The sequence below is a fragment of the Saccostrea echinata genome, unplaced genomic scaffold (assembly GCF_033153115.1).
Source record: "Saccostrea echinata isolate AGI-Se365-2 ecotype Australia unplaced genomic scaffold, CSIRO_AGI_Sech_v1 ptg000012l, whole genome shotgun sequence".
In the NCBI taxonomy this organism is placed as follows: domain Eukaryota; kingdom Metazoa; phylum Mollusca; class Bivalvia; order Ostreida; family Ostreidae; genus Saccostrea; species Saccostrea echinata.
The window spans coordinates 24,408,480-24,420,596 of record NW_026889761.1 but is presented as its reverse complement, the minus strand read 5'-3'; the positions used below and the strand labels follow the sequence as shown (position 1 = coordinate 24,420,596).

The window sequence follows — 12,117 nt, the reverse complement described above, 5'->3', positions numbered from 1 at the left end:
ATCCTTCTTAAATGAAAATAGAAATTGAGTTCATTTTTAATGTACTGCTAATGTTACTGGTTTTAAATTTACAGAGATTTCACAACCGAAAAGTAAGTATATAAACATCTCTGACATTCAGTAGTCATACAGGCATTTTTATAATTGGGGGCTGGGTATACGTATAAGTAACAATTCTGCGTATCATTAATTTTTACAATTTATAACATCTGACATATATTTAAAAAGTCAGTTAAAAAGAAAAGAATGGGAACCATGCTGATAGATAGATATCTCTATGTCTCATTTAATTCTGATTTTAAATTTTATATAACATCTCTCTGATATATTTTTTCTTGATAAATATCAAACTGAGTTATAATGAGTGATTTTAAATCTGTAATTTAGGTGGCGTAACTGAGGCTGCTTTGTATGGTGTGTGCCTCACATCATCTGAACACAACATTTCATGTATGACACTTTGTGTGATAAAATGTACCCTGATATAATCAGCTGAAACTAATCGTGTGTTTTTTGTTTACATCACATTTTAATGTGTTTATAATGCACAGTATTTATATATTGACTGAAACTGTGTCATTAATTTTACTGTATTATATACAGGTGACTCTCGATGACTCGAACTCCGATCTCTCAAAGTTCTCGATCTCTCGAAGTGAACCTCCGGTCCCGTTTTTTTGCTCTATCTAACTAAGCAAATTTACTTCTTATCTCTCGAACTTCCGATCTCTCGAAGTTCTCTATCTCTCGAACCAAGACCTGGGTCCCGTTACAATCATTTCATTGTTTTTAACTCTCTATCTCTCGAAGTTTTGATTACGTGTGTGTACACGCCAATCAAGCGTAAAATTAATGCAGCTTGGACTTACCTGGATAACAGTGAACGTCGGGGGCTGGCATGGAGGTGTTAATTTGGTGTTTACATAGATGACACTATACCTGTGAGCATCCGAGTGTTGATATAATTTATTGGTTATAATTGGAAAATTATAAACGAATTGCTTCACAACTTATTTTGACTTGACAACAAGACGATAATTTTTAGAAAATAATTTAAGAGACGTGTCAATAATTTTCCTTAGATTATGAAGTTTTATGAGAGTCTACATTAACTCAGTATAACAAACATTGCACAATATCCTATTTCAAGAATTGAATACTATACCGATTTAATACAAGAAATCTGGTGAAGGACCCGATCAAGCCCAGGGGATAGAAGTGGCAATTGCTATTCAGGTTTCATCTTATCATGAAATGAAAACAAATACATATTGAAACTTAAAGAGATCGTTTTATTCGTTCAAAATACGATCATTGTTGTTGAAATCAAGCAAATTTGCTGTAAAATATGAATGAAAACGTGCATTGACATTATCAACATATACTTCCGGTATTTATAAAAGTAGAACAATGATGATCAGAACTGAAAATTCCGGATTTTATTCGCTTTCTATCTCTCGAACCCCTCGATCTCTCGAACTTTTTTTGCGGTCCCTTGAACTTCGAGAGATCGAGAGTCACCTGTAAATGATTAATTGTACACTGTGTTTGAGGAATGATATATGATTGTATTGATGATTAAATGCCAAAAAGAGGGGGTAGAGGGATGGGAGATGATAAATTTTGTAATCAGAGAACTTCAGTGATAAATGATCGAAAATTATTGATAAAAATCAATTTGTATGGTTTGAATTCATGTTTGCATAAGTAAAGTAAGAAAATGTTGGCAATGTCTCACTTTCTTTTTAAAGAAATACGTATTTGGTTTACTTCTAGCACATTGGCTGCTAGCTTATGATATATTAATAAGAATGTTGTGTTCATCATAATTATGTCCATCTCTGGGACAGCGTAACACTTTAAATTTTGTCAGATTGAATACTAAATGATAATTGAATGATGGAGCTAACACTTTTCAATAGACATTATTTGAGTGTTTTTATTTTCATTGATTTATGGACCACCCTTTTTGTATGGAGGAAACATGTGGCACTAGAAGTGGTCCTTAGTCCCGCTAAAAACCACAGGGCAATTTCTGGTCAAATCGATGAAAGCTATGGGGCCCCGAAGGGGGAACTAGAACACTCTCATGACTAATTAACAAGGCTAATTTATTTTTATTTCTTAAGTAAAGGTTTGTAGTACATATGTGAAAACTTTACTGTAGGCAGAAAAGATTAAAAGGTGGCATTAATCATGGCTACTGAATCGTGTGGGTTAAAATGAACAAACTGCTAACGAGACAGGCCTCGAAATAAAATCCACATAGTTTTGTCACCAGTGAAAGGTAACAGGAAAAAAATAACCTAACTCTTAAACAAATAACTCCTGTGTGTAGAATGGAAGAACTGTTTGTTTAGAATTCCTCAGGATCAAATATTACTCTTAACATGCAAGACCATAGAATTTCTACTTTATTTATGTGACTCAGAAATGGGCATAATATAACTTAAATATGTATTTAAATCTCATGTTCAATTCAGTGTAAAGAGCCCTTTTGGCATAATATATTATGATTAACAATATTGCATTTGGACTTCAGTTGAACATAAATAGATTGAGTTCCAGGAGTGCAGGTTGATATGTAAAAGTGCATACAGGTCTCCTGAAGCATGGTCAGTATAGACCAGAACTACACTAGTATAGTCCAAAAGTACATTTCTTATGTATTTAGAATTATGATGCTTAAACTGTTCAAAGGTGGTACACTGTATGATGCCTTTCCATACCCCAAAGTGATGATTGTGTATATATATATATCTTTGTTTCTACCTTTTAATTCCCCCATCATTTTGAGTAATATACTGTATATAGTTTATAATGTTCAAAGGGAGAACCCAGCCTGAGGTTTAACTGTTATGGAGGGATATTTTTTTTAATAAAGAGTACTTCGTATTATTAAATGTTTCTGACCAGTGGTCTCCTCAGACAATTGTGGATTCTGTTGTCAAGGATTTACACTAACGGTCCTCACTAGCTCATTAATACTTGTCTGATGGCGTACCTACTCTCCAATATTAACCTGTCGTCTTTGAGTTTTAGTGTTCTTTCATCAAGCACAATTACATACCAACATGCAGTGATTAATTTTCTGGAGAAGGCTTTTATGACAGAAAAGTATTTATCATGAATTGTAAAGAAAACAAATGAGAAATAAATGGACCAGAGATATCCTGAATGTGATGGGTTAATTTCTAAAATGAAATTTTGATATTAAATATAAATGTGTCATGGATAATAAACTTCCTAAAACATAGACTTAATTATCTCTGAGTTGATTATTTTGTCCTTGTTTTGCAGCTGTTGGTGACCTGACTAAGTTTAGCCATTGTCATGACCATCATGTTGCCAAACATGGATTTGACTGTGACCTTTTCACCTCGGATAACCGTCCCCACTGTATACAGGACCACTACATGCTGTGTGAGACTTCCCCAGGGAAGATCATGCGAGGAGCGGACCTGTACAGGAAAGATGGACTCTGCACATCAAGACTGTTCAAACTTTGGCCAGTTGCTCTCAATGAACCCAAGATCTCCTCCCCTGACTTCAACCTGCCAAGAAGGGTAAGCATTGTACAATGTTTATGGTTACATGTTTCTGTGGCCTTGGAATGTGTATGTTTCAGAAACTTTGCCCACAATAGCCAGAACAACCCTTACATGGCTGTCAGTAGGCGAAGTTTTTGAAACGGGCACATTCCAAGGCCACAGAGACTGTTTGGAACCATTGAAAGGTAAATAAAATAAAAAGAGAAGGAATAAACGTATTATTCATTACAATGCTCTAGGCAGGAGAATGCATATAATGCAAGAAATAATACCTGAAACATGCGATCAAAACCATCACCTAGATCAAAGATTTTTGATATTTTTTTTTTTACAATGGATGGCTCTGTAGCTCTCTGGTATGTTTGTCCAGCTAGTCAATTCCACTGAGCTACAGTTCTGCACATATTAAACAAAAAAGAGCACATTTGTAGCCCATGCCTCTCTCAACATCTCACAAAACTCAAAAATAACATTACAAATTGTGAGAAAGTATTACAAGTCTTTAATTGCTCTCAGAAAACTTTATTTTTTGGGCAAAATCAGAAAATCTTTCTTATGTAGACAGTTATTTTTTTTTAACTTCAGTACACAAGTGTAACAATTGTATAGAAATATGTATATTTAGTTGGTAATTATGGAATATATGGGTACTTGCAGTTATGAATAGCTACCGGTAATACAGTTTTAATGGTCATTTCAGAGTTTCCACCATAATTGCTTCCATTGTAGCATTTGTTAGATAACTGCTATCCTAATTGCTCATCAGAAATTTTGCCCAATGAGTTTTAAATTCATTCAACCACTAATGATAACATTTTTACATCATTAGGTGATGTTTTATAATTAAATATTAATTACTTAAATAAACAAAAACAACTTTCAAATGGGAAGCATTTGTCAGTTGAGTAGTCCTCTTAACACCTTGAAGCAGCTAGAAACTGTGGATATAGATTTCAGATGTGTTATAGGATAGTCAAGCATTGGTCAATATGAAGAAGGATAGGAAGGTATAGTTTATCAATTGTACCTAAATACTTAGGTTTTAATTAAGGATTTTTTTCTTTTTGGTTCTGCAGGTTTTTCTTTCTGGTAGCTCAAATAATATGCAGAAATTTTTAATAGACTTAATTTTTTTTTTCAGTCACAAGATGTGTTTACTTTTGAGAAGAAGTACAAAAAGTTGAAATTGAAAGAACGGAGGAAAACAATTCACATCACTGGTGAACTCTTCCCCGCAGAGAAGAAAGATCAAGCAAAGGAGGAGAAAGAAGAAGAAAACAAGCCATGTGACATAGTGATACCTCCATCTGAAGTGATAAAAATAGACACCTCAGGGACGGGGTTCCATCGCATGCAGTCCTTTAGGAAGGTCCTAGCAAAAATAGAATATGAGGATGTCAAAAAGAAGAAAAGAAGGAGAACTGTTTCTGGTGTGTCTGAAAGTATTCTGCAGGAAATTGAAAAGTTTGAACAGAAGCGAGTAAGTACAAGTGGGCGAGATCATGTTAGGGACTATAATTTTGAAGATTTGGATGTTCTGGAAATTGAGGTTCCAAGGGACGAGGAAATGGCAAAGTATCTGGATGAAATTGATGCCAAAATTGAAGAGAGAAAGGAGGATGAGAGATTGTTCAAGGAACCGAAAATCATGAAATTTTTTCCGTGTCGTAGATCAAAATCGCTTCCAAGATGTGCCAAGTTGAATTCTGCGAAGGCCCTAATTGAACGAAAATCTCAAATTGCTGGACTAAATGAAAGTGAGCTAAGCCTGAATAGTAACCACTCGAATGACAGTCGGCAATCCCGTCTCACTAAACGTGGCAGCATCATCAGTAATAAAATTAAATCTTTGGTGCGGAGCAACAGTGGGAACAGACTTGTAGAAAAAATCCACAAATCGCGACCAAAGTCCCTAGACCTTGACGCAATAGACTTTGAGGTTTCTAGTCCCTCAAACTTGGCTAAAATGCCCAGTATGCCTGATAACATGTTGACCAGAAAAGAAATGAACTTGAGGGTGGGTCCCGGGACATACTATGGATTTGAGACTGAAAGTAATACGTTACCCAAGCGCAATATCAAGAGAAATGAGTTTCCCTGGGAGTCCATGCCTAAGGACTGGACAACTTCAGTCAAGTTGAGAGAAATTTCCAAGAGGCATTCTAGTTATACAGATCGGCAGTCTTCCTCAGGTAACGTAAAACTTACAATCCCCCCCCCCCCCTTACAAATATTTGCAGGTAACATAAAATAATTCCTTTCTAGTTTCACAGATCAGCATTCTTCCTCAGGTTATGTTAAAAATTCACTCCCCATTGCACAGATCGTAAAAGGTAACTTAATGCTCTTACTGTTCAAAGAACACTCTAAAAAATGGTTTTCTCATTCATTAAATATGCATGTGGCTCCAATACCCTTTTTTCCCAATTCATTAATACTAGGATATAAGAGATGCATATGTAGGTATTTTATAAATGCATCAAAGTAAAAGGTAAAACTTGAAAAGTGCATAAAAATGTACATTAAAGTTCACTGAATATTGAGATATTGACGGTGTTACGAGTTATGCAAGCTAAGCAAAAGACCGGATATTTAAGAATGCATTCTTTAGAAATGTTTTGAAAAGGCACTTAGCAAGAAAAATTGAGCAAACCTTGGAATTATTAAGCTAAGAACTGTACTGAACATGACAAATTAATGCTTTTATTCATTATTTATTAAGTTTTCCTTCAATAAATTGAATTAAAAACAGGAATCATTTCCTCTGGTTGGGATTGTATGTCACTTATTAAGCAATAAAACCACTACATGGATTTGTATTGACATTATTTGATTTGTATTTGTTGAGGAATTGGACATTGACATGCAATATTTATTTCTATTCTGCACAAAACTGTGAATTCCACAGTAGTTTTACATAGCGTGTTCCTTCGATCAATTTAGCCTGTCTTGATATCGGTGTATGGTGTCCTTAAGTCAGACTGTTAGGATCAGGTTAATATGTTAATCTGATACTCGCAAGCATGCCAGTTCGTTTCCTGAACAGCTCGTATTAAAAGTCAACATTGCCCCACTAAGATCAATAGACTACTTATTTAGCCATTACGTCTTCTAATCATGGGACAATAAATGCAGAGAAAGACAAATTATTTTGAAATAATAATTTAAAATTGTTAGTACATTGTTCTCAAAAACATTAGACAGAGCTACTATCAACTAGGTTTTAATCCCTCAACCCTCATTACCCCCCCCCCCCCCTAAAAAAAGGCTTTAGTGAATTGTTCTGTAATCTTCTTTGACTACATTAGATTCTGCAAGAGAAATGATAATGAAAGTAAGATTAAATTATTGATTAATGGACTTTTAATATTTACTGTGAAAAATTAGTACTTATGACCTTGACCTGTGTTTTACAGGTCATTGGAGTGGCAGTAGTAGTAATCGACACTCTTTAGACAGTGACCACGTTGTGAAAACTGAGACCATTCCCAACTCCACGTCGCAGTATTCCCTTGGTAACGACTCAGGACGAGACTCGCCAATTCCTCCAGAAAGCAGGTAAATAAGGGATAAAAATCACAGAGTACTTGTATAATTGGCCATGTAAATAGAAAAGTAATATAACAGCAAAGGGTGAAAACAAATTGGTAATATAATCCTTATATTACAGTTTATATACATAGTTACTGCAAAGGAGTTCAAATCTACAAATCAAATGTATATGTTAATTAATTTGTTTTTCCCAAATCATGGGTGTTTGATGTGTGCAGTTATAAAGTTTTTTTATTTATTCACTTTTTTCTTGAATTTGTGACTATATCATTAAGTGCCAAAATATAGTGAAAAATTTATACTGCAAGTTATTTTCCATTATATGGGACTTTTAAAAAAAATAAATAAATAAACTTTTGAAATGTGAGATTTTTTTTCTCTTGAACTTCAGTAAGAGGAAGTTTAAGTCTCTGTTAATTCTTATAAATATTTTTTTTATCTGTCAGATATGAATATCACATAAAATTGATCAATGTAGTATGGCATCTAAATATGGAATAATTAAGTAGGTGCCTAGATTTGATCAGTCGTAGTTAAGAGGGATATTTAAGTTATAATCTGATGCTTATTACCAGAAGAGAATAAAAGACTATAAGAACTCTCACCTCAAAATGTCAGGTCTATTGTAAAGAATGGAACAATTCTGCTTTATCCTTACCATTATAAGTATTAGATTTGCTTTCTCTAATCTACCAGTTAAAGGCTTTTCATTTTAGCACACGTGTCGAGGTGTCACATTCACTAGGCCTATTTTGTTTTGATATGCTTTCTCAGTATTTCACTGTGGGTTTTTTACCTGTACTTCTCTGATATACGAAACTAGTTGCAGATCTTACAAGATAAAATGAATTTCTTCTAGAATTTCATTATAAGAATGTCATATTCTTATGTCACTACCATGATTCTACATGTAATTAAGACATATTTTTCTACAAAAAATGCCCATCATTTCTGTGCTTTTGACATACATTTGTATTTAATTGTATGCTTTTAGATGAGGAAGAATTTTTATTTATAATACAACATCACGGTTTTTCCTCTATAGATGTGATCTAAATGTATGAGGAAAAATAAAATGAAGAAGAGTCTTCTCCCTTTGTGAAGACTTTTGCTAACGAATAGCATGTTACATGTATTTTTCTGATTTGTCAAAGCAAAGAAAATTAACAAGTTGGGGAGGGACTACATAATGATAATTGATCTTTTGATATATTTTCTTTAAAGGGATATTTTTTCCAGAAATATTTTATCCAAAATTGATGCAAAATATCAGGAATACTTTGAACTGGTAGTGCACTAAATTTCAAGTTTAGGGCCTTTGCATTACTAAATTATATCCCACATGCAGTAATTTGATAAAGTTATTCCCAAGTTTTTAATAAGTGCAAAGAAAGGAGTATTTGATTCACATACATAAATCTTCAGAAACCCACGGTTTAGTACATGTACAAGGAAGGTTTTAAGCCTAATCTTTGATAAGATATGCTAGTATTTGACTAACACCCCATGCATTGAAATCTGACTTTATACTACAACTGATCCTATTTTGTAGGTGTGGGACAGAATCAACTGGAGGCTATACTGGGGATGATGCCAGCACAGTAGCGGGGGATGTGAGCTCTGTTGTAAATGCTAAACTTGACACAGAGACCTGGCTGAAGAGTCTGGCTGTCCGAGCCCTGGGGCGGGAGGAGGTCACCTCCAGTAGTGCAGAGACCATATCCTCCCTCACAAGACTGACCAAGAAAAACATCATGGCACTGGACCTGATGATGTCCTCACCACAGAAAAGACCCCTACCATGTGATGATGGGGAATCGTCAGTTTATTCAGTGGATCAGGAAGGCTTTTATACGTCCTTCCACAATGACAGTGGATTAAGGAAGAGCAGTGCCACACTCGTGGATGAAGATGAGGAGGAAGAGGAATTGTCTCTTAGTAAAGACTCCCAGAGTCTTTGCAGTGTTGACAGTGTGATCCATAATCCCGAGGGAGGAGAGAAATTTGCTGGGGCTAAGACGAACAGTGGGAAGATTATAAACAAAGTAAGCCCACCAGCTCCACCAAAGAGAACCAGTTCCTGTCCAGGGGTGGATCCAAAATCTCCACATGATTCTTCTTCTTTTTCTGATACAGACCAGGAGGCTATGTCATCAAGGCTGATCTCAAAGACTCAGATATCTAAAACATCCATTCCATCCCTTTGTGTAATGAGTGATGAAGACATCTCACTAAGTAGACAGACTTCAATAGAAGGTGATCCCACAGTGAATAAAAATTCCAGTGAAAGTGTTGCTAGTGAAAATAATTCTCTTGGAAATTCAACAAACCCTTCCTCATTTTCTCATTTCGAGGGGAAGGGTTCTTTAGACAACACAAACACAGCAGCTGAAAATGTTTACTGTCAGACATTGCCAAAAGGATTCCACTCCAACTCAAAAGATACCCAACCTTATGACTATACAAAATCTTGGCCACGGTGTATGAACAAGAAGTCAAATGAAGATCATCCAAAGTCAGGAATTCTGAAAAGTACAGATCGATCAATGAGTGGACCAAAGACACCAAAGTCTCTGAACTTTTCACCTGTCATCAATATGTTCAACCCAGGAATGCCACTGTCCCTTCAGCTTCCACTTGTCTCTTCTCCAACTTCCTCTGAAGATGGGGGAAAAGAAACCAAAGTTGCTGACTTATCTGAAGAAGGAGTGTATAAACTGACAGTCCAAGAAGAAAGGAAAGACATACCACTCAAGTATCATCCAACTCTAGTGGTTAAACCTGGTGCTCGCGCTCAGTCTTCAGAAAGGAAATCTCAGGAGTCTCAAAAAGTGCCTAGTGAAAAAGAAACTGTGAAAACACTTTCCTTCGAAAAAACCCAGGAGGGTCATTATCCAACTTGTACAAATGTCCCCATTCATAATGGCACTCTCTTAAATCAAACTGCATCAAATTCATGTACAAGTTTTTCTGGAATGTACAGCACTAGTTCATTTGGCAGCATCAACTCACTGGAATCAGCAGGGTCCATGTCTCTTAGCAACAGCTTAACCTATGTCACCAGGGAGAGCACATGCAGTTCCCCAAATTTATCCAACCTGGATGTTCCCATGATGAACACCCCTACTGGATCATTTGAATCTCTCTCAGAGCAGTCCACCTTCTCTGGTTCTGTTCAGAACCAGTATAGTTATATTAGTGACAATTCCAACTTTAGTTCCACAATTGAAACAATAGCCATAACAACAACTTGCCTGGATTCTTTTAATGAAACTCAAGCAGAAAATCAATCATTCCGGACTTTTTCTGGACCACCAATGTCAACATCTACCCCTCACTCTTCCGTATCAAGAATGGAAAACCATTCCAGAAATTGGGACACTCCTCCTGAAAGGTTCAAAAATTCGGAACCAACTTATAAACCAGCTGAGAGGGGCAGGAGAAGAACTAAGCAAGCACCTGCTCAGCCATCAGAACCAGAGAGAAAAATGAAATCTACAACTTCACTCCCTGAACACATGGTGAACTATACCAGCACCAAATACCAAGAAAGGACCAGAAACTATAAACCAACAAAGCAGGCTCCTAGCAATAGCAAGAGAGGTGCAGTGGTAAATGTCATGAACTTGAATAATAGTGCCTCTAATTATGGTGGCTCTAACTATGCAGAGGAATCCTCCAATAGAACAGACTCTTACAGGGTAGCCATGGCAGAACCCACCAATGACAGAAACTCTCACAAAGGACCCCCTGCCGAACCATCCAACCGTACAGATTCTTACAGAGTGGCAATGGGGGAAGGTAACAGCTATAGAACAGGATCATACAGAGTGGCCATGAGAGAAAGTTTGAGCTGTCCATCCTTCCAGCAAAGAGTTAATAACCCACCTCCTTCCCTAAGCAATCAAAATTCCTACAGTGGTTTGACAGATAGTTACCCCCCACCTACCTCCAATGACGACTACCTGATGGACTGCACACGGACAGACTCGTACAGAGTGGCTGTACGTAACAATCAGGGAGTAGTGAATAATGAACTGGTCCAGAGGAATTCATCATACAGAGTGGCAGTAAATGACATGGAACCCATAATGGCTGACTCTAGGATGAACGGTCTGGATGCGGGAAGTGAACTGGTCAGTGGAAGGGATTCACGTCGGATGGGAATAACTAATATCGACCAAGTGAAAGATATTTCCGGTGGCAATCAGGGGACTAAGATTATTGGAGGGGTTGATGTTTCAAAAATAGATACCAGCAAAGTTGTGAGACGCCGTCCAAAGACCGATGTGGATCCTATATCGGTCATTTCAAGTCGTGATGCCAGCAAGAATGCCAACAAAAGTCACAAAAGCAATAGCAAGAGGCACAGCACCTCATCCACATACATTAAGTTTGATCCGATATTCGAGGTCGGAGAGGATATGATGTTGTCTATGGAATCCCTGAAAACGGGATCAAACTCATCCCTCAAAATGTCCTCGGATTTCGTGGACCATGGGTATGGATTCAACAAGGAGGCTGTGAAAGTTGGCAGCAGTGGAAGTCAGAAGTACCCCAGTGAAAAAAGTAGTTCTTCCTTAATTGGCTCCATTAAAAGTACTTTGAAATCAATGTCTGGAAATTCAAAACAGAACAGTTCTAACAGCGAAGATGACTGGAGGTTTTCTATGGTGTGAATCAAAATTCCAGAATTTCCTAATTTCGGAAATTTCCAAAAATTTATGGAAAATAAAAAATTTCATCAAACATTCACTCCCTGTGATGATAATGTTTCCATGACAAAAATTTTTCCAGTTTACATTGAAAAGTGCCATATGCAATATTTCTAAAAAAAAAATTATCAATGAACTGTTACTTTACCCTCGTTATTCATTGTTTTAAAATTTTGTATGAAATCTGTTCTATATTCAAAAGATCATTATACTATATATATATTTCATTTTAACATCTATTTTTATAAATGAAAAAAAAGAGAGATCAAAATATGTAAATTAAGATCATGTATGCTCTT

General features: G+C 36.2%; 1 protein-coding gene across 1 annotated transcript in view; it reads left to right on the top strand.

Moving 5' to 3' along the window:
- Positions 1 to 12,013, top strand: part of LOC133185590 (uncharacterized) — a 31,766-nt gene extending 19,753 nt beyond the window's left edge. Inside the window, exons 2-5 of the mRNA XM_061320893.1 lie at positions 3,301 to 3,566; positions 4,693 to 5,743; positions 6,968 to 7,109; positions 8,656 to 12,013. Coding sequence (XP_061176877.1) covers positions 3,301 to 3,566; positions 4,693 to 5,743; positions 6,968 to 7,109; positions 8,656 to 11,782 — 4,586 coding nt within the window. The 3' untranslated portion in view covers positions 11,783 to 12,013. The remainder of the gene's footprint in view (positions 1 to 3,300; positions 3,567 to 4,692; positions 5,744 to 6,967; positions 7,110 to 8,655) is intronic.
- The last annotated feature ends 104 nt before the right edge of the window (positions 12,014 to 12,117 follow it).